At 43.1% G+C, this 22,582-nt stretch overlaps 1 protein-coding gene across 3 annotated transcripts in view; it reads right to left on the bottom strand.

Annotated features, from left to right (window-relative positions):
• SLC44A1 (solute carrier family 44 member 1) overlaps positions 1-22,582 on the bottom strand; it is a 101,006-nt gene that overhangs the window by 39,115 nt on the left and 39,309 nt on the right. For all 3 annotated transcript variants that reach the window (XM_034773111.1, XM_034773113.1, XM_034773112.1), the window contains exon 4: positions 6,865-7,001. In XM_034773111.1, the coding sequence (XP_034629002.1) occupies positions 6,865-7,001 (137 nt within the window). The remainder of the gene's footprint in view (positions 1-6,864; positions 7,002-22,582) is intronic.

Raw genomic sequence — 22,582 nt, 5'->3', positions numbered from 1 at the left:
AAAACAGTGATTTATCTCTTTGGTGGCTGCCCTGGGCACTTGAAACATACTGCTAAGGAGGGTCGCATGACTGCTCTTGTGGCTTCCCTCGGCTTTCCTGTCAGAAAGTCATTTTTCTGCAAGGAAGCAAAGAAATCTGCTCGGGACATAAATTCTGAGCATTTGCAGAGGCGCAGAATTGCCCCAGGAGTAATGATGAAGCACTATGCCTCAGCTTACCTATCTGCAAAGTGGCTATAATACACCTGCCTACCTCAAAGAGGTGTTGCAAAACTTATTTGTATATCAGTATTTCTGCATTGTTCCTGGCTTTGGAAACAGTATTGTTTAGTGGTAGTCTGGACAGACTAGTGGAATGTAAGGATATCCCTGTTTGCATTGTCCACAAGAACTGAATCTGGGATCTCTGGATCTAAACCCCCAAGCCTCTAATTCTAATTCAAATAGTAAAGGGCCATAACCAGGAGCATGGAGGAAATAGCAGATTCATGATCTTCCATATATGGTTTCTTCTCTAGAGGGAGACAGAACCACACTGGTAGCCTGAGTTATATAACATGGTAATTTGGCCCAGTTCTTCAGAAAGGTAGTGTGGGAAAGAGGAAAAGATTTATACTGTCATATTAGAGAGTGGGATTCTATTCCTAGTTCTCTCTGAAGTGAGACTGTGCGCCTTCTGAGTCACTCATCTGAAAAACAAATAAATGACAGTTGCCTGTAAGATAGGTGTATGAGACCTTGGTTAATAATGGTTATAAGTATGCAGAAATATGAGCAGTAAGTCAGAAGGCAAAGTGGAATACATCGGATTGTCTCCGGACTAGCAGCTCAGTGCCCATTCCCTTGAGTACAGGCTATTTTGTGGGGTAGTTTGTCTCTCATCAAAAACAACAGATCTTGCAACTGCAAGAGTGAATCTCAAGACGGAGGATTCTTGACAGGTCTGCACTGTACAGGTTGGTGGAGGGAAGCTGAAGGCATTAAAAGCTGGACAGTGGCAACCTGGGCTTTTGGTACCCAGGATGGGTAGGCCTGGAGGCGCTTGTAAATTTTGGGCAGGGTTTAATTAATTTGATCATCCCAGCAGTTATTTACAGCTACCACCTTCCACATCCACACATTTGCCCCATATTTATGTGCACAGCTAAACCTAGTCAATGTGTCTAGCAAAATGATCAGCAGTAAACAGTTAACCGGGATGCCATTTGTATTGCATTAGGTTTCAGAGTCAGCAGCCAATTAAGAAAAATGGGATCAGTTCCCTGCTCTAGCTATACAAGCGCTAGTAACATTACTTTAAAAAAAAAAAAAATGAAACCTCAGATACTAGAGTGTAGTTCTGCAGTAAATTGTGGCTATGGAATTTGCCCCAGAATCCACCAAATCAGAAACTTGCATGAGCGCTTATTTCACATGGTAAGATATGTTCCACTGCCAACCACTCTCTGTATAAAGGAGACAGGTTTGTAGGACAAGGAGAAGATCCTCATGTGATTAAGACAAATTATTCCTATGGGGGACGAGCACATGGGCTGTTCTCACAAAGATGACTTTCTTGAGCCCTTGCAAGTGCACAAAGGTTAAGGACATCAGAAAAAGAAACATATTGAGACTGACCAGCTCTTCTTCATTCTGTGTCTGCTGGACCTGACAATTTGCAATAATACTCAGTCAAATGCTAAAATGCTACAGGGAACAAATCTACCAAGAATGTATGCGCTAAGAATATACATAATTTAGACCTCCTATGCCAGAGATTTCTGTTTTTGTGTGTGTGTTTTTAAGAGGAGGCAGGAAAGCAGTTTGACTTTCCACTCACTTCTAGAAAGAGAAACTACAGGTTTTAATGCTCCATCATGGGACCAAGAGGTGCTGGGCCAGATGGGGGAGGAGTCCAGTAATAAGATAGAGACTTTCACTTCCAGGTCACTGGTTTGAATCTGGTCCAGGTTAGTGGTAATCAAAAGGAGTTCTCACCTAACATTAATTTAGGGGCCTATGTGAACTGAGGAATGGTGCACACATGAGAACATCACAGACCTCACCATCACAAATGATACTATTTACTGGAAACAGTAAAGAGATTAACTATCAAATAGGCACAGCCACTGAACTATCTTCTCACTACAGGTGGTTGCAGCTGGTAGTGACTGAAGCAACAGACAAGGTGAAATAAGACAGACTGTACTGCTTACCATGTTCTACAGATACAGTGGACTTCATTCTCCAGCACTGCCACTTGGCATCTTTCAGAAACATTAAATATACTTTTAAAGAGAGGGAGAATAGGCAGTTGGATATTCAGAGTTTCTTGAACTCCTAATGGTCTCACAGGAACATATAGTAGGCGCCAGTAAAGAGGAAGCATCAGAGGAAGGGAGAAATTAAAGCTCTCTATTAAATAGTTCTGGGATTCAGACTAAAGAAGGGAATATTCTCTAGAGCCTACAAGAGAGTTCCAAGGAAGAAGACATTATTTACATCTTTATAAAGGTCTCCAGATATATAAATATCTATACGACTGCAAAGGAAGAATAGCAGAGATATCCAATCATGGTTGCCACAGCAACTAACTGGATTCAAAAATGTGATTAAGAAATATTTATCTATCCTACAGTGAGTCAGAGAAGCCTTAAAGATGTATTTTTATGGTCAGCTGCAATCCTTTATTTAAAAAAAGGAAGAATGCTGCCCGAGCCGTTTTGTCTTTTCTGTTCACCATTCTTTATCAGTAGATAGAAGCTTGAAAGCAAATATTACTGATTTCCTTTCCCTTTGGTACACAGCAATTCTCCCTCCTCCCACCTCTCTCACTCCCACAGATTTCTAATGGAGCTTAAAAATGAGTGTGGCTTTTTAGCTTACTTTATTTGCAATACAGTCATTGATGCAAGCATAATCCTGGGAGAAAGGTTCACTGGTTATAGTCCCACTCCCAGGAGCAGAACGCAAACATGTTTTGTGATTTTTTTTTAAAGACTTGTTTCTGTTTTCAATATAAGTGTACCAGACAGTGCTGACAGATGCAGACAGTTCTAGACTAATGTGGAGGAGTGCCCCCAAGACCTCCATGCAGTACTACTCAACCATAAACAATCAAACCAAAACATCAGTTGTATCTATTACAGCCATTCAAAATTGTACTTATATTCAAATAATGGCTTTAGGCTATATGAGGTCTGGCAGAAACCAAGTGGTGTAAAATCCGTTTCTCCTTGGCAACATGCCTTTAACAAGGAAACCTAACAGCACAACCAGGAGCTTCAATAATCATTCCTTGGCTGCGATTTCCTTAACAGTTTTCAGGAGTGAAAACCAACATTTTCTAACCTTTGCACATTTCCACAAAAATATGGAGAAAATATACAGTTCACTCCACATTATCTCCAACACATACAAAATCTGCGTCAAAGCAGTGCTTTGATTATTATGCATACAGATGAAGAGGCCATTATTGCTCAGACCAGAGACCACTGAGGCAATAGTTTCCCCTACCTACAGCTGCTTCCCATTTCTTCACAATACCTGTGTGCATTTTACTTTCATACCCATCCCAAAGAAATCTCTACAAAGTCAATAGATTAGGCCTTTTGAACCCGACTCGGATAAGACGACTAATTCAGTGCGTCTTCTCATTTCAGTTCAATTTTCAACCTACTGGTGTAATACAAACAGTGTGGGGTGGCTCTTGGCTTGTGCTCAAATCTGCGACACCCTCACCCTCAGCTCAAAAAGATGCCTGAATTTGACCTAATCAGCTTGATTTCCTTTACTATTTTAATTCGGGTCAGCCTCTGCAGCAGACTTTTTTCCTTTCGTCTTTTATTTCAGTAACTGCACCTAGGCATGGCATCCACCTGGACTGGCCTGGCTACAGACCTCTGCAAGTGAGATCCAGGCCAAGATGTTTAAAAATAGAAGCCTAATTCTAGGCTCTTAAACCCACATTTAGTCATTAGTGACCTAATTTTAAGTGCTGAACAGCCGGCCGTTCCCACGAAGGTTAATACTAGATGCCACACACACAGCATTTTTGACAAATCAGACCACTTGTTTAGAAGCATGTGGCTAATTTTAGGTTCCTACTTCCAGAAATTTTGACCCCAGATTTCATAGCACATGCATATATAAAGGAAGTTTTTTGTGAGCAGTGGGACATGATGAGAAAGAAAATGAAAAAAATCGAATTGTCTTAAAAAGTTATTTTAATTCAATCTGGCCAACAAGCACTATGTGCATCCACGGTAACTGTTCGATTACTGCATGGAGTCACTACACGGCAGAGTTAAGGTTGTTTGGGTCCTTTAACTGCATTTTCACACATTACATTTAAAATCCAAACACACTAGCCTGAAAAGTTATAAACCCAAGAAACTGAGAGTTGGTTTTGGGATAGTTATGATATCCCTGTAATGTTTCTTATCTTAACGTACATATATGTATTTCCAACTTTCCTCCAACCTTAATCTATTTTTTTTCTGGGAATATTATACAATCCTAACTAAATACAACAGTCATTAATTTAGCTTAATTACAATCCAGTTATTCAGATGTAGCCTGTGCACAAGATTCCAATGGAGGGCAAACAATGCAGAAAATTTGAAGAATGTGTTATTCCATTATGAAGATCATCTGAGACATTACAAGGTCTGACACCAAACAAACACTAAATTTCTTAAAGGCTCCATTCCAAATTAATTTCAATCCAGGTTAGTTAATGGATTTACTTTCAAATTCTCAGAAATATCCTGTATTCAGTGGATGCCATAATTTTGGACACACTATTCTTCATACTTAAGGTTGAGTTGAGTCTGGGTTAAAGCAGATTCAACCTTTTTCTTAACTACGGAGCTGTAACCACCACTATCATAACATTTAGAATGCAGGCAGTAAACTTCCAGCAAATACAAGTTTAACTGAATCAAGCTTTCGATCCTAAACAGTTGATATACACCTCTATCCCGATATAACGCAACCCAATATAGCACGAATTCGGATATAACGCAGTAAAGCAGCGGTCCGGGGGGCCGGGGCTGCGCACTCCGGCGGATCAAAGCAAGTTCGATATAATGCAGTAAGATTTTTTGGCTCCCGAGGACAGCGTTATTTTGGGGTAGAGGTGTAGTTTTAAACAGAAGTACCAGCAGGGGATGACATGATTTCTAAGCCATAACTATATTCTCACAATCTTGCATAGTGTTCATCAGTGATCTTCTACTCTGGTTACATACTTTTTTTTTTTGGCTAATTTAGTTACAACATGAAAGCTCAGTTTAGATTCAGCATCTACTTTATTTTGAAATTCTGCATTAACAACATTCTAATTGGTTTACCTCAGACCTAAAACGACTGGCCCATGGTCACACTGAGTGAATATGGATTAGAAAACAGGGATCAGAGCCCTTGAGTACTTTTGGCTGACACTTCCCTGCAATAAGTGCCAGACTTCAGATACCCTGGTCTAAGTTTACAAGAACCAAGGCAACTCCATTTAATGCCAATTTTAAAACATTTCACAAGCTCTTCAGCAAGTGCCAAGGAATTTTGGTTAGCCTGGATCACCTTTAGCACAAGATGCAGTAAATTTTAGCAAAGTGCGTAGCCTTTGATTCAGTTTGACAAAGACAGTCATGCCAAATGTACTGTAGTTATCACAGGATAATAAGGGAATTTTGATTTCCCAGCACAAGTTAGACTTGCACAGAAAAACAACACTAGTCAAGACAACAGAAAGACACTAGGCTTAAGTGGCCACGTTTAAATATTTCAAGAGGCTCTGATGAAGAAATTCTCCTACTGAATTCTTCAGTTTAGTTGCACTAGAAGGCCACTGTACATCAGATAAGACAAAAATGAGAGGTAACCAAACTAAAGCCACTCTCGGATACTTGAAACTGAGGAGTTAATGGAAGTTAGCACCTCCTTGCCTTCACCAAACGGGGCTCCAGGCAAACAATTCTCTGCTCTGTGCTCAAAACAGTAACACTGTCACTATCAGCTAATGAGCAGAAGTGTTTTGCCATGAGGTGCAAAAAGATCAAGTGCCAAGGTCTAAGGAAAAAACCCACTAACCATAGTCATGAGAGCTGAATGACAGAACAATTTGAAGGGATTTTTCCCAAATATTTACATTTGGCTTCCTCACCTTGCAAAGTCCCAAAGCCGGTCACCTATCTGAAGGCTTGTCTACACTACTGCTTAACTCTGTTATAATTATTCCAGCATGCCTTAAGGTGGTCATATTGATATCACCATGGATAACAAAGCAGAACAGTTCGGGGGAGGAGGAGAAGAGAGGAATTGAGTCCGTTTCGTTCAACCGTACAGTTTCCCTTATGCTTACCTCACACAAAATACAATAAGAATGTTGAAAAACAGGGAACTGCATTGCAGCACTGAATGAAAACAGGATTACCACCCACTCGTTGGCAGACACCATGCTCCAGTGCAGTTCAATAACAGTACTGATCTCACCAATCCAATTCTTGCTAGAATGACTCAGCAGCGTAGGAAGGCTACCTGGAGCAGTAGCTTGAGGGAGCTTCCAGAATGCAGGGGCACAGACCCATAAAATGTAAAACCGCTTTGGTCAAGTTCCTGTTAGGTCTTGCCTTTTTTTCTTCTTCAAGAAAATGAACTTTAAAAAGGAGATTCATGTAGATAACAGGGCAGGACAAATGGCTACCATTAGGTTTTAGTTTTATAAAAATACTAGAGACTATTCCTCTTGGTATTTCCCATCATGTTTTGTCAATTCATTTTTAGTTCTGCTAAGTCTAAGGCATCTTTATCTGTCTTATATCTATGAATACTAAACAAACATATTTGGCTCCAGAGGAAAAAATGGATGTGCTTTCCTCATACCATTAGATTCCGCAAATTTCTGAACGTCAGCCAAAGTTTTTAGCTCTTTCCTTGGGCAAGCTGCTACACACAGGGCAATGGATTTGATCTTCCGATGTACCAGGTCTACATTGCATGGATCCAAAAAGAACACATACCTACAATAGGAAAAAAACAAACAAGTGGCTAAATTATTTATATTGTAAGGACAAACTTAAATTTGTTTCTAGCAGAAAAATTCTACCAAGACATCAACAAATAATGTCAACCATAACAATAATTTCAGGATTCCTTATTTTGGCACAATACCAATGTGGCATAAGCACATACAGAAAAAAACTAATAGAGGCTGAATGTATGCACTATAGGATCCTTGAATGTACGGACTGATATTGTACAATGGGCATATTCTAAAACATTTGATCAGACTTCAGTACATTCAAGTGGCATTGTTTGTACAGCCTCAGCGCTTCTATTATAAACGACCTTCCACGGTTATAAACAGGCTGTGAACATTAACTCCTGTTTGAAACATAACTTGAAGATCTCTAGTCTTTTCCCCTGAAATACAAAGTGGAAAAAAAACAAAACAGAAAGGTTGTATGTATAGCGTAAAAAGAAATGAAAAGAAAAGCTCAGGATGCTTTAATAAACGTACGTAACTCAAACAACTCCAGCTTTTTGTTTTAAATTGATTTTTCACACCACTAGTCCATAATATTGACTAGATCATTGTGGTATTTATTTAGAAGCATAAAAATTGTTGTGCTATTTCAGGTAACTCTATCTACTGTGTAAGTGCAGTATTTTAAAATATCGCCTTTCCATGAACTCTATCATGATTTAAAAAACACCCAAAGTTGTGAAATGTGCATTGCTTAACAACTCCCTAGCAAACATCTCCTTCCTATAGATGTCTTATCTCAAAACCTAACTCTGGAGCTAGTCTCATTCATTCAAAACGTTAAGAACACGAACACACTGATGAAAAATCTCTTCTGATCTCAGAAAGCCTATTTCAAATCATAGTACACTTGGAGACAGTTACAAATGATTTTGCAACAGGTACATGGTGAAGTACACTAGCAAAAATATTTTTCAGTTGATCCAACTGTTGAAATGCTTCTCAACCCAGTGCACTAGCAAAAATACCATTACAGACCATTTAAACAGTTTTGCTGGTTTTGATTCCTTGAGGTTTTTTTTTTAAATTTATTTATTTATTTATTTTTAGGACAAAAAGCACTTTCTTGCTAAAAGTGAAGAGGAACTGAAAATTGTTAGATCCTCAGTAAGTTTTACACCACACTCCTTAAGGGAATTACCTCTGAAACTACATTACTAATAAAGGACATCTATGGGAAATGCAAAGATGTCCAAGTATATGTTTATTGTTAAATAATCAGAACAGGCTATGTCTAATTCAGTGTCAGATAGTGGGAACAGAAAATATCACTTGTGTCATACAATCTGACCCTTTGCACATAGGCTCTCTGCTGTTCCTGGCTTTTCTCACATCATTTTGACTATGTGCAGTGATGGTGCCTCACTCTGGGTAGTCAGTTCTATTATCCAATCTCAATGTACAAAAGTTATTACTATTTAGCCTCAATTTCTCAGTTTCTAGTTTCACGTCCTACCTTCTGAAATGGAATCAATCCCTGTCATCATTTATATTAACTTGAATGTATTTATAAACTGCTCATGTTCTCCCCTGAATGTTCTTTTTCCTAGTGAAACTGTAGTGCTTTCAGTCTCCCTAGGTATTATCCTCCACTCCTTGGATTATTTTTTCATTTCTGTTTCCCCTGCATACTATATCCATCCAATACTGTACAAACATTATGGGCTGTGACACAACTGGAAACTTTGAACTTCATATTCTATCCGGCAGCTGATTTCAAAGGTAACTACACATAGTAATACATGTGTATTAAGCCTCTGATTCCCCATTTCTCTCAGCAAAAGCACAATCTCCACTATTTAAAACACTTTTGAGTAGCTAGAATTTTAATACTAATATTAAAAAAATACTAGAAAAATAAAATTTACAAGACAGGTGGTAATCCTAGTCTTACCCCCAAAGGGGAATAGCTTTCACTGAGATACTATACCAGGAATAATAACACATAGCAGCACAACTGAATCGGGAATCCTTTGGCAAGAGCAAGTTAGGAGAGACAGTCCCCTCTCTTTGTTGATTTGAGTTCTTGCTATTAGTAGAGAGGTACAGTTTCAATGGAAGGGGAAAATTACAGATTATTTTATGAGGAAAATCCTGTAATTTTGAGCTTGGTCCTGTAATTTACAGGTATAGCATAGCTCTATGGTGTCATCCACGTTCCTAACAGGAGCATTCTGTTATCGTATCATTAAATAGATACATGTAACCTAAACACTAAAGTACTCCTTGGTTTAGAGTACGTTTGACAGGCAAAGTTTTCAATACAGCTTCAGAATGAAACTGGAAACTGTGGTGGTGTCTGCAACCTTAAATCATACTTTTTGAGAGTTACGGAGTGCTTCTTGTGAGGTGCTGAACACCCTTCAGTTCCCACTGACTTCAGTGAGTCATACTCAGCACCTCACAGGATCAGGCCCTTAAAGTAGAAAAGTTGACTCTGGAATTAGAAAAGCAACGTAAGTTCACTACGCTGTCCAACACTGTCACTTCTTGGGTTCTTGAGATTGGGGGGCTCAGACTTCTGTAGGAAACCTACCTGAAGTAAAATACTTCTTCAGTCTTCTTCTAAGAGGGACCCCAGTTCATGAACTGACATGACTTGTGTCCAGAAGAGCAACTTATTCAAGGATTGCCTCTCTGACTGGTGTTTCGTAAGACTTTTCTGGTCCTAGCAGAGTGAAATAATTGGCGATTCTCATACTACTGGAAGTTGCAATTGTGACAAAATATTTGAAGTCACTTTGTGCTCCTGGACGAGACTGGTTAGGGATGATTTTAGTCAGTTGTTCGCATGCTTTTTTGGGTGATGCAACCAAATAGTTTAACATCAAGAGGGAACGAATAGATTGTTTCTGGAGGCATGTCCCGGAATGCTGGCAGGCTAGGTTGTTGCAGAATAGGGATCCACACCAGAAAATAGCATTTCACAGGTTCTTGTACAGGAAAGCCAGAGTTAATTTAATGGATCTGAGCTGCTTAGAATTCCTGTCTGTACTCTCGAAGAGTCTCTTGGATGAAACATGGAGTAGGGTGACTGAGAGGGCTCTACACGCTGATATTATGAATATTACCGTTGTAATGGAGAAAGATTTGAAGCCCCTTTTAAAGAGCTCTTTATCTTCTAGTCTAAAAAATCCTCTAGAGACTCTGTTCCCTGTGATCACAGTTTTCCAGCAGCCAGGAGCAATCTTGGCTGAGATGAAGAAAGAAGCTGTCAGTTCTGAGAACTTGAGTCTGAGAACTTGACCAATCAACTTAACCCTTTAAACATGTCACAGCTTTGAGTGGCTCTTGATAGACTTCTTCCTCTTTACACTGAGCCATCACAAGAGATTCTCCTATTAAGATCACTGTTGGGCTCTTTTAATGCTTCATACCATGGAGGTCGTGAGCTAGAGGGAGTTGGGAGGAAGGGTCTGCTATTTTTAATGGCTAAGTAGAAACAGGTCAGTGAGCTCATTAACATTGCCCTGTAAAAATTACCTGAATCCAACTGACTGTTCCCAGTGCAGACCGGGAGAGTTCACCCACCTCTTCTAATGATTTAAATGACCACTTATGGCAGCTAGTTAACTAAGCACAAAGCTGCTTTGAGTTTTGTTTTCTTCATGGCTTTTCACTTTCTGGGGTGAGTTTGGCTACAGAATGGGAAAGGCTCAGTAAAAGATGTCAGAGGAAATCTAAAGCACCCAAGGACCTCTGGCACCAATGAAGATCCATGGTAAGTCACTACAGAACCCATTTCAGTTCTGCCTAAAGAACTGTGAAATTATAGTTCCAAACATGAAGGATACAAGTAATCCAAAGTACACTAGTTAAGTCAGCCACGCAAACAAAGGTCATTATTTATCTTACTTGGGCTGGTTCAACTCATTTCAAGATTACACTGCAGGAACAGGAAAATAATTAATTGTACTATAATAAACCTATACATACTAGAGGTGTAAATTTTTAGTTGGTCTATGCTTTAAGACAGCCAACATACTGGATTAATGAAATTACAAGATCTTTGTAGAGTGTTTTCATAATCCAAAACATTTTTTGAGAACCAATAGAGAAAAAGAACTTCTGAAATATGAAAAGAGGGAGGAGAATTATAGAGGCAAAAATACTTGATTAAACTGATGTAATTGTGGACATGCCCAGTTTTTGGCCAACCCCAGTAACTATCTGGAATTTTAAACTCTTCATCAGTACATGCCTACATCTATAATTTTTCTTAAATTTAATTCAAAGGTAAATTGCAGTATCAAAGCTACAGGTTTAAATGTTCAGAAATCAGAATATGAAAGTTCAAGTTCACAGCGAAGTTAACTGCCGAAGCGCATATTTTGTGGCATACATTTAACAAGCTTAAATGTATACATTTAAACCAACACAGAAAAAGAAAATGTTTCAAGTGTAGCTTTTTCATCTTTGACTTTTATTGCTTTTAAGTTTACATCATGGTAACACTGATTTTTTTTTTGGTGTGTGTGTGTGTGTGTGTGTGTGTGTGTGTGTGTGTGTGTTTTAGTGCCTACTTTTCCCCCCCCCCCCCCCCCCAAAGAAAGAAAAAAATCTGAGCTACTACAAAAATATGGTTTTAAATTAACATGAAGTCACACAAGGAAAGAAATGGAGACAGAATCAACAGTCCCTTCACATGACCAATAGGCTTACTGGGCAAATGCTTGATTACCCCATCCATGCCTGTTCAGTCACGGTGAAAAAAAAGTTAGCAGAAGTTAAATATAAAAGTGAGAAGAGGCAAAGATATTGTTTTGTTTTCCAAGTATCCTGTGTTCTTCTATTTTAAAACTACAATCAGTTAACCTTTAATTGTGCAGCAAGCTAGCACAATATACAAGTCTGTCTTGGCTTGGAGCATCTTGTATGTGCCTACGTTTGTAGATTTCATTGATTTCCTGTCATCCCTCAAGACATCTCTAGACGTTTAAATGCGCACTGTGCAGAACCACTGTTCACTGCAATCGACCAGCATCTAATTGCAATAATGGAGAGATGAATTAAAATGTTCACCCAATTCATACCAGTTCTGGGTGGGTCATTTAGAATTTAGCTCATGTATTTTCTCTGCATGTATGCTACAAACTTCCCATTTGTCCATTTGCTACCTGCATTCACTGAGTAAAGAGCCCATTAATTAAAGACTTTGCTTCTGGGGAATCAAGAGAATTTGTCAGTCAGAAATCACTGGCTGACAATTCTCTGAAGCAGGGTATTTCTTCTTGTAGTTTTTGTGAAGGATATATACTATAGCAGGGGTGGGCAAACTTTTTGGCCACATCAGGGTTGCGCAACTGTATGGAGGGCCGGGTAGGGAAGGCTGTGTCTCCCCAAACAGCCTGGCCCCCGCCCCCTCCCACTTTCCACCCCCTGACTGTCCCCCTCAGAAACCTCAACCCATCCAATCCCCCCTGTTCCCTGTCCCCTGACTGCCCTCCCAAACCCTATCCACAGCCCCGCCCCCTGACAGGCCCCCCGGGACTCCCACTCCCAACTCTCCCTGTTCCCCATCTCCTCACCGCCTCCCCAGAATCTCCACCTCATCCAACCACCCCTCCTCCTTGACTGCCCCCCATGAGTCCCCGCTCCCTTACCCAACCCCCCATACACTCTCTGCCCCCTTACCAGCAGCAGGAGCTTGCAGCCGCGACACCCGGCCAGAGCCAGCTGCGCTCCCCACATTGCCCAGCATGGCCTGCGCAGTGACGTGGCTGCGGGGGAGGGGAGACAGTGGGGGAGAGGCCGGGGACTAGGCTCCCCGGCCGGGAGCTCAGGGTCCGGGCAGGACAGTCCCACGGGCCGTAGTTTGCACACATCTGTACTATAGTATTTTCATTCTGCCAAAGCAGCAAGATAGTACAGGTCAAATACCAGTCAGGACTGGCATTTGAACAACTTGTACCTTGTCAATGTGTTCTTAATTTTGTTTGCCAATTACTCTAGCACATCAAGATAATTTTAACCCCATAATCCTGGCAAAGCTCTAAAAGACAAGCAACCTCTTCAGAGTAGGCAGATTGGTCTGGAACTGGTTGTCAGGTCTTCACTGCACTCCAGGGGTTTGTCTCCCAGCGCACAGCATATTGAAACTATGCTGTGTTCTTTTTGTAATAAAGAAAAGACAAAGTCAATTTTTGGTGCAAAGATGTGGCTGTGAAAAAGCTACAAAAGTTAGTCAGGATACTCTCTCAGAATCTGATGTGTACTCAGCGAATCACTCCACGCAGAGGACCCCCACCCCCATACATGCATATTATAGCTCAAGCTTCCCCAAATACCGTCAATTTCACTTCCTCATTACATTCCCTACATGTTGCTATGATTTAGCAGGAAGAGATAATGCTACTTTACCAATAATTTAACATGTCTGCTTCTGATTGGAGGCTAAAGATAAAATTACTCTACAAGAGGCGGCAAATGGAAATATCTTCAGGGATCCCCGAGAAGTTTAGCAAGAAACTGTTTCTTCAAGGCTTAGTTCATGATAGAGAGGCTAAGAAAAAAAAAAAAAGCTTATTTTCTCTGGACTGTAAAAAGCCTTACTATAAAATTTAGATGAGCGTATGAAGTAACTCCATGTACTGTACCTCTGACACTACAAGAACTCAGTCTGACAGAAATAGATGCTGATCAGATTGTTTTGAAACAATTTCAAGACAGTGAAAAACAAGGGGAGAAAAAAATCACTTGCTAATATATAGGAATTGCCATACTAGATCAGACTAGAGCTCTATGTAGTCTAGTGTGCTGGACAGTATCATATGCTTCAGAGGACTGTGCAAGAAACTCTATAATGTGCAGATATGGAATAATCTGGCCATAAGGAAAGTTTCTTCTTATTCCCAGGCAGGTAGTAGTGTCTTATGCTCTAAAGAAATGATGATTTATAACACTTAATTTTTCTTAACTATGGCCTGGTCTACACTACGAGTTTAGGTCGAATTTAGCAGCGTTAAATCGAATTAAGCCTGCGAGCAGCGGCACAGGAGGCAGCAAACAGGGCTGCTAACAGGGGAGTTTGAGTGGGAGTTTGCAGGGGGAGGTGGAAGGGGAGGCAGGAGGGCGCGGTGTGTTGTGTGCTCTGTGTCCCCAGGTGCTGTGGGCAGAGACTACAGCAGCCATGAGCAAGGCAGCAGTGGACAGAATGCCGATGGCTGCACGTGGAAGCTGCAGTATGTATATGGTTCTAGCGGGTGAGCCTGAACAGAGGTATGTTTGCATGAAGTGCCGCCTAATACAGTTACTGGAAGAAAAGATTAAGGGGTTGGAGATGCAGGTAGATACCCTGGTGGAGTTTAGAAGGGGGTTCGAGCAGCTGATGGAGGAAAGGCAAGGAGGGGCAGAAGGGGAATGCTCAGGGGTGCAGGTGGAAGCAGAGACCGAGGACTGTGAGGGGGGGAATCCTAGGGGAGGAACAAGGGCAGTGGAAGCATGTGACCGTGAGAAGCAGGCCAAGGAAAAGGAGGGCTAGTGAAGGGGAAATAGAACTCAGGAACAGGTTTGGGTGTTTGGATAACGAGGGGGGGGGCAGCGGGTGGTAACTGAAGGTGAGGAAGAAGAGAAGAGCAGCTAGTCCAATAGAGAAAGGGGAGGAGTTGATGGGGACAGCACCAAATCTGGGCACCGGGAGGATACAGGATGGCACAAGGGGGAGTATGAGGGAAAATAGGAACGGACACGGGTTTCGACTAGAGGGAACAGAAGATAGATTGGTAGATCGCACTGTCGCCAGGCGACGGCAGGTTTATGTGATTGGGGACTCCTTACTGAGGAGGTTGGATAGGCCTGTGACCAGGGCAGACCCAGAGAACAGAAGGGTGTGCTGTCTACCGGGCGCAAAGATACGGGATGTGGACCTGCGGTTGAAAAGGATACTAAAAGGAGCAGGTAAGAACCCCTTGATAATCCTTCATGTAGGAACGAATGACACGGCTAGGTTCTCGTTAGAGAGAATCAAGGGAGATTATGCCAGGCTGGGGAAGACGCTCAAGGAAATCGAGGCTCAGATCATCTTTAGTGGGATTCTGCCTGTTCCTAGAGAAGGGCAGCAAAGGGCTGATAGGATTGTGAGAATAAATAGTTGGCTAAGGGAGTGGTGCTATAAGGAGGGCTTTGGGATGTATGGCCACTGGGAGGCTTTCGGGGACAGACAGCTGTTCTCACGGGATGGACTTCACCTGAGTAGGGAAGGAAATAGACTTCTGGGAGGGAGGCTGGCTCATCTCATCAAAAGAGCTTTAAACTAGGAAGTTGGGGGAGACGGTTGGGAGATGTACAGTTAATCTCCACGCCAGATTCCAACATTGAAAAGGCGAGTGATGAGATAAGAAGAGATATAGCCGGGGGGATGGGATTGGACATAAGAAGGAGAGGGGGGATGAACAGTAAGGGGTCCATAACAAATTGCATAACTAATGGGAGACAGGCTAAAAGGCATACATTAGGATGGTTATACACCAATGTGAGAAGCCTAGGTAACAAAATGGAGGAATTAGAGCTCCTGGTCCGAGAAATGAAACCAGATATCGTAGGAATAACTGAAACGTGGTGGAACGGCAGTCATGACTGGAGTACAGGTATGGAAGGGTATATGCTGTTTAGGAACGACCGGAATAAAGGTAAAGGTGTGGGGGGGGGTCATTGTATGTCAATAATGAGGTAAGCTGTAAAGAAATAATAACTGATGGAATGGATAAGACGGAGTCCGTCTGGGCAATACTCACACTGGGTAAAAGAACTACTAGAGCCTCCCCTGGGATAGTGCTTGGGATGTGCTATAGACTGCTGGGATCTACCCAGGATCTGGATAAAGAACTATTTAATGTGTTTAGGGAAGTAAATACTAATAGGAACTGTGTAATTATGGGGGACTTTAACTTCCCAGATATAGATTGGGGAACAAATGCTAGTAGCAATAATAGGGCTCAGATGTTCCTAGATGTGCTTGCTGATCAATTCCTTCATCAAGTAGTAGCTGAACCGACGAGGGGGGAGGCCATTTTGGATTTGGTTTTGGTGAGTAGTGAGGACCTCGTTGAGGAAATGGTTGTAGGGGACAACCTTGGCTCCAGTGACCATGAGCTAATTCGGTTTAAACTAAATGGAAGGATTAACAGAATTAAATCAAAGACTAGGATTTACAATTTTAAAAAGGCTAATTTTAATAAATTAAGAGGACTGGTAAGGGAAGTGGATTGGGCAAACATATTAAGGGATCTAAAGGCAGAAGATGCCTGGGATTATTTTAAGTTAAAGCTGCAGGAGCTGACGGAGGCCTGTATCCCGAAAAAGGGAAAACGGTTAGTAAGCAAGAGATTTAGACCGAGCTGGATAAGCGACCGTCTCAAAGGGGCGATTAGGAAAAAACAGAAAGCGTACAAGGAGTGGAAGAGGGGAGGGATCAGTAAGGAAATTTACCTTAGTGAGGTCAGAGCATGTAGAGATGGAGTGAGAAAGGCCAAAAGCCGTGTAGAGTTGGACCTTGCGAGGGGAACTAAAAGCAATAGTAAGAGGTTTTATAGCCATATAAATAGGAAGAAAGCAAAGAAAGAAGAAGTGGGACCGCTGAAGACTATAGCTGGAGTGGAGATTAAGGATAATGTAGGCTTGGCACAATATCTAAACAAATATTTTGCATCGGTGTTCAATGAGGCCAATGAAGGGATTAGGAATACTAGTAGCGTGACAGAGGGGGATACAGGAGGGGGGATTACCGTATCCGAGGTAGAAACCAAACTTGAACACCTTAACGGGACTAAGTCGGGCGGACTGGATGATCTTCATCCAAGAATATTGAAGGAAATGGCGCGAGAAATAGCAGGCCCCTTAGCGATAATTTTTAATGAATCTTTAAACTCGGGGGTGGTACCGTTGGACTGGAGAATAGCTAATGTGGTTCCTATTTTCAAGAAAGGGAAAAAAAGTGACCTAGGTAACTACAGGCCGGTCAGTTTAACATCTGTAGTGTGCAAGGTCCTGGAGAAAATTCTGAACGAGAAAGTAGTTAAGGACCTTGAGGTCAATGGCAATTGCGACAAATTACAACATGGTTTTACCAAAGATAGATCGTGCCAAACCAATCTGATCTCCTCCTTTGAGAAAGTAACAGACTTATTAGATAAGGGAAATGCGGTGGACCTAATATACCTTGATTTCAGTAAAGCGTTTGATACTGTACCGCATGAGCAATTATTGGTTAAATTGGTAAAGATGGGGATCGATATGAAAATCCAGAGGTGGATAAGGAACTGGTTAATGGGGAGACTGCAGCGGGTCGTATTGAAGGGTGAACTGTCACGTTGGAGGGAGGTGACCAGTGGAATTCCTCAAGGTTCGGTTTTGGGACCGATTTTATTTAATCTATTTATTACTGACCTCGGAACCAATTGTAGGAGTGGGCTGATAAAGTTTGCGGATGACACAAAGTTGGGAGGTATTGCCAATTCGGAGGAGGATCGGGATATTCTGCAGGGAGACTTGAATGACCTTGTAAATTGGAGTATCAGAAATAGGATGAAATTTAATAGTGAAAAGTGTAAGGTGATGCATTTAGGGATGACTAACAACAATTTTAGTTACAAGCTGGGGACACATCAGTTAGAAGTAATGGAGGAGGAGAAAGACCTCGGAGACCTGGTAGACCGCAGGATGACTATGAGTCGACAATATAACGTGACGGTGAAAAAAGCCAATGCGGTCTTGGGATGCATTAGGCGAGGTATATCTAGTAGGGATAAGGAGGTGCTGCTTCCGTTGTACAAGGCACTGGTGAGACCTCATTTGGAGTACTGTGTGCAGTTCTGGTCTCCCATGTTTAAAAAAGATGAACTCAAACTGGAACGGGTACAGAGAAGGGCCACTAGGATGATCAGAGGAATGGAAAACCTGTCGTATGAAAGGAGACTCGAGGAGCTCAGGTTGTTTAGCCTAACCAAACGAAGGCTGAGGGGGGATATGATTGCTCTCTTTAAATATATCAGAGGAATAAATACCAGGGAGGGAGAGGAATTATTTCAGCTCAGTACTAATATGGACACGAGAACGAATGGATACAAACTGGCCGTGGGGAAGTTTAGACTTGAAATTAGACGAAGGTTTCTGACCGTCAGTGGGGTGAAAAATTGGAACAGCCTTCTGAGGGAAACGGTGGGGGCGAAGGACCTGTCTGGTTTTAAGATTAAGCTAGATAAGTTTATGGAGGGAATGGTTTAATGGGATAACATGATTTTAGTCAAATGAACAGCGTGCCATCGCTGATAAATAGTATCAATGGCCAATGAGGGTCTGGGTCTGGCTGGAGAATCTTGCCTACATGCTCGAGGTTCTACTGATCGCCATATTTGGGGTCGGGAAGGAATTTTCCTCCAGGGTAGATTGGCAGAGGCCCTGGAGGTTTTTCGCCTTCCTCCGCAGCATGGGGCAGGAATCGCTAGCTGAAGGATTCTCTGCTACTTGAAGTCTCTAAACCACAGGATTTGGGGACTTCAACAGCAGAGTCAAGGGAAAGGGTTGGGACGGCTTTGTGGCCTGCATCATGCGGGAGGTCAGACTAGATGATCATAATGGTCCCTTCTGAACTTAAAGTCTATGAGTCTATGGACACATCCACACGACAAAGCCCCTTTTTTCTGACTTAAAGGGCCCTTTAAACCGGTTTCTTTACTCCACCTCCGACGAGGGGATTAGCGCTGAAATCGGCCTTTGCGGATCGGATTTGGGGTAGTGTGGACGGAATTCGACGTTATTGGCCTCCGGGAGCTATCCCACAATGCTTCATTGTGACCGCTCTGGACAGCACTCTTAACTCAGATGCACTGACCAGGTAGACAGGAAAAGCCCCGTGGACTTTTGAATTTAATTTCCTGTTTATCCAGCGTGGAGAGCACAGGTGACCACGCAGAGCTCATCAACACAGGTAACCATGATGACGTCCCAGGATCGCAAAAGAGCTCCAGCATGGACCGAACGGGAGGTATGGGATCTGTTTGCCATATGGGGAGATGAATCAGTGCTAGCTGAACTCCGTAGCAGTAAACAAAATGGCAAAATATTAGAAAAAGTCTCAAAGGCCATGAAGGACAGAGGCCATAACAGGGACGCACAGCAGTGCCGCATGAAAATTAGGAAGCTAAGGCAAGTCTACCACAAAGCCAGAGAGGCAAACTGGAAGGTCTGGGGCAAAGCCGCAAACATGCTGCTTCTATGCGGAGCTGCATGCCATGCTAGGGGGTGCAGCCATCACTATCCCAACTGCGTGCTTTAACTCCATCAATGGAGAATCACGCAACAGGGAAGCGGGTTCGGGGTACGAGGAAGATGATGATGATGAAGACAATTAAGATAGCTCACAGCAAGGAAGCAGAGAAACCGGTTTCCCCAACAGCCAGAATATGTTTATATCCCTGGACCTGGAACCAGTAACCTCCGAACTCATCCAAGGCGTGCTCCCAGACCCTGAGAGCACACAAGGAACCTCTGGTGAGTGTACCTTTGTAAATATTACACATGGTTTAAAAGCAAGCATGTTTAATGATTAATTTGCCCTGGCAATCGCGGCCAGTACAGCTACTGGAAAAGTCTGTTAACGTGTATGGGGATGGAGTAGAAATCCACTCCACCCCAGATGATTGCCCAAGCATCAGAAGGCTGGCCTTCAATAAGTGTTAAAGTTTTAAAGTTTTAAACTGCAGTATGTTCTTTTCCTTCCCTCCTCCCCCACCCCTCCCAGGCTACCTTGGCAGTTATCCCCCTAGTTGTGTGATGAATTAATAAAGAATGAATGAATGTGAAGTAACAATGACTTTATTGCCTCTGCAAGCGGTGCTCGAAGGGGGGAGGGTGGTTAGTTTACAGGGAAGTAGAGTGGGGGGAGGGGGCAGCAGGGTTCATCAAGGAGAAACAAACAGAAGTTTCACACCGTAGCCTGGCCAGTCACAAAACTGGTTTTCAAAGCTTCTCTGATGCGCACCGCGCCCTGCTGTACTCTTCTAACCGCCCTGGTGTCTGGCTGCGTGTAATCAGCGGCCAGGCGATTTGCCTCAACCTCCCACCCCGCCATAAATGTCTTCCCCTTACCCTCTCAGATATTGTGGAGCACACAGCAAGCAGCAATAACAATTGGAATATTGGTTTCGCTGAGGTCTATCCGAGTCAGTAAACTGCGCCAGCGCGCTTTTAAATGTCCAAATGCACATTCTACCACCATTCGGCACTTGCTCAGCCTATAGTTGAACAGGTCCTGACTACTGTCCAGGCTGCTGTGTACGGCTTCATGAGCCATGGCATTAAGGGGTAGGCTGGGTCCCCAAAGATAACTATAGGTATTTCAACATCCCCAATAGTTATTTTCTGGTCCGGGAAGAAAGTCCCTTCCTCCAGCTTTTGAAACAGACCAGAGTGCCTGAAGACGCGAGCATCATGTACCTTTCCCGGCCATCCCATATTGATGTTAGTGAAACATCCCTTGTGATCCACCAGGGCTTGCAGCAGCATTGAAAAGTACCCCTTGTGGTTTATGTACTCAGTGGCTTGGTGCTCCGGTGACAAGATAGGGATATGGGTTCCGTCTATCGCCCCACCACAGTGTGGGAATCCCATTGCAGCAAAGCCATCCACTATGACCTGCACGTTTCCCAGAGTCACTACCCTTGATATCAGCAGGTCTTTAATTGCGTTGGCTACTTGGATCGCAGCAGCCCCCACAGTAGATTTGCCCACTCCAAATTGACTCCCGACTGATCGGTAGCTGTCTGGCGTTGCAAGCTTCCACAGGGCTATCGCCACTCGCTTCTCAACTGTGAGGGCTGCTCTCATCATGGTATTCTGGCGCTTCAGGGTAGGGGAAAGCAAGTCAAAGTTCCATGAAAGTGCCCTTACGCATGCGAAAGTTTCGCAGCCACTGGGAATCGTCCCATACCTGCAACACGATGTGGTCCCACCAATCTGTGCTCGTTTCCCGGGCCCAGAATCGGCGTTCCACGCCATGAACCTCCCCCAGTAACACCATGATTTGCACATTGCTGGGGCCTGTACTTTGTGAGAGGTCTATGTCTATGTCAATTTCCTCATCACTCTCGTCGCCGTGCTGCAATCGCTGCAATCGCCTCCTCACCTAGTTTTGTTTTGGCATGTTCTGGCTCTGCATATACTCCAGGACAATGCGCGTGGTGTTCATAGTGCTCATAATTGCCGCGGTGATCTGAGCGGGCTCCATGATCCCAGTACTATGGCATCTGGGCTGAAAAAAGGCGCGAAACTATTGTCTGACGGAGGGAGGGAGGGGCGAGTGACGCCATGGCTTGCAGGGAATTAAAATCAACAAAGGTGGCTGTGCATCAGGGAGAAACACAAACAACTGTCACACAGAATGCCCCCCCCCCCCCAAGATTGAACTCAAAACCCTGGGTTTAGCAGGCCGTTGATTTCACGGAGGGAGGGGGAAGCAAATGAATACAGAACAAATCTGGTCCATCTATCTTTTACACCTTAGGCTGGCAGCAGATGGTGCAGCATGACTGATAGCCATCGGCATCTTCTGGGTGCTTGGCAGAAGATGCTGTATTACGACTGCTAGCCATCATCGTCAAGACGGTGCAATAGGACTGCCGGCAGGACTGAGTCTCCAGGAGACAAAACATGTCTGCCCAGATGCCTCTGATCGAACTCACTGAGGAATACGACGACGGATACCAGTCGTAATACACCATCTACTGCCAAAAGGCAAGGAGCTGCTGCTGTATAGCAATGCAGCCCCACGTCTGCCAGCAGCCAGATAGCCAATGATGGCTACCAGTCATACTGCACCGGCTACTGCCAAAAGGCAATTAGCTGCTGCTGTGTAGCAATGCTGTACCACGTCTGCCGGCACCCAGATGACATATGGTGACGGTGAGCTGAGCTGAGCTGAGTGGGCTCCATGCTTGCCATGGTATGTTGTCTGCACAGGTAACCCAGGTAAAAAGGCGTGAATCGATTGTCTGCTGTTGCTCTGACGGAGGGGGAGCGGTCTGACGACATGTACCCAGAACCCCCGCGACACTGTTTTTGCATCATCAGGCATTGGGATCTCAACTCAGAATTCTAATGGGCGGCAGAGACTGTGGGAACTGTGGGATAGCTACCCACAGTGCAACGCTCCGGAAGTCGACACTAGCCTCGGTACAGTGGACGCGGTCCGCTGTCTTAATGCACTTAGAGCATTTTATGTGGGGATACACACAATCGACAGTATAAAACCGATTTCTATAAAACCGGCTTCTATAAATTTGACCTAATTTCGTAGTGTAGACACACTCTATGTGACATAATCAGATGTTCTCATAAACCATACAAAAGTAATCCTTTTTCTGAACTCTGTTGAACTCTTGGCCTCAGTGATATCTTGTGGCAATGAGTTCCATACATCGTGAGAGACTGTGTAGGTAAAAAAAAAGTTATTTCCTTGTATCATTTTTAATTTGCTGCCTTTCAGCGTCATTAGATGTCTCTTTGTATTATGTGAAAGGATAATACAATAAAGTACTCTTCCACGTGACAGCTGATAGAAAT

The sequence above is a fragment of the Trachemys scripta genome, chromosome 6, assembly GCF_013100865.1.
Source record: "Trachemys scripta elegans isolate TJP31775 chromosome 6, CAS_Tse_1.0, whole genome shotgun sequence".
Taxonomy (NCBI): domain Eukaryota; kingdom Metazoa; phylum Chordata; order Testudines; family Emydidae; genus Trachemys; species Trachemys scripta.
This window is presented reverse-complemented; position numbering and strand designations above follow the sequence as displayed.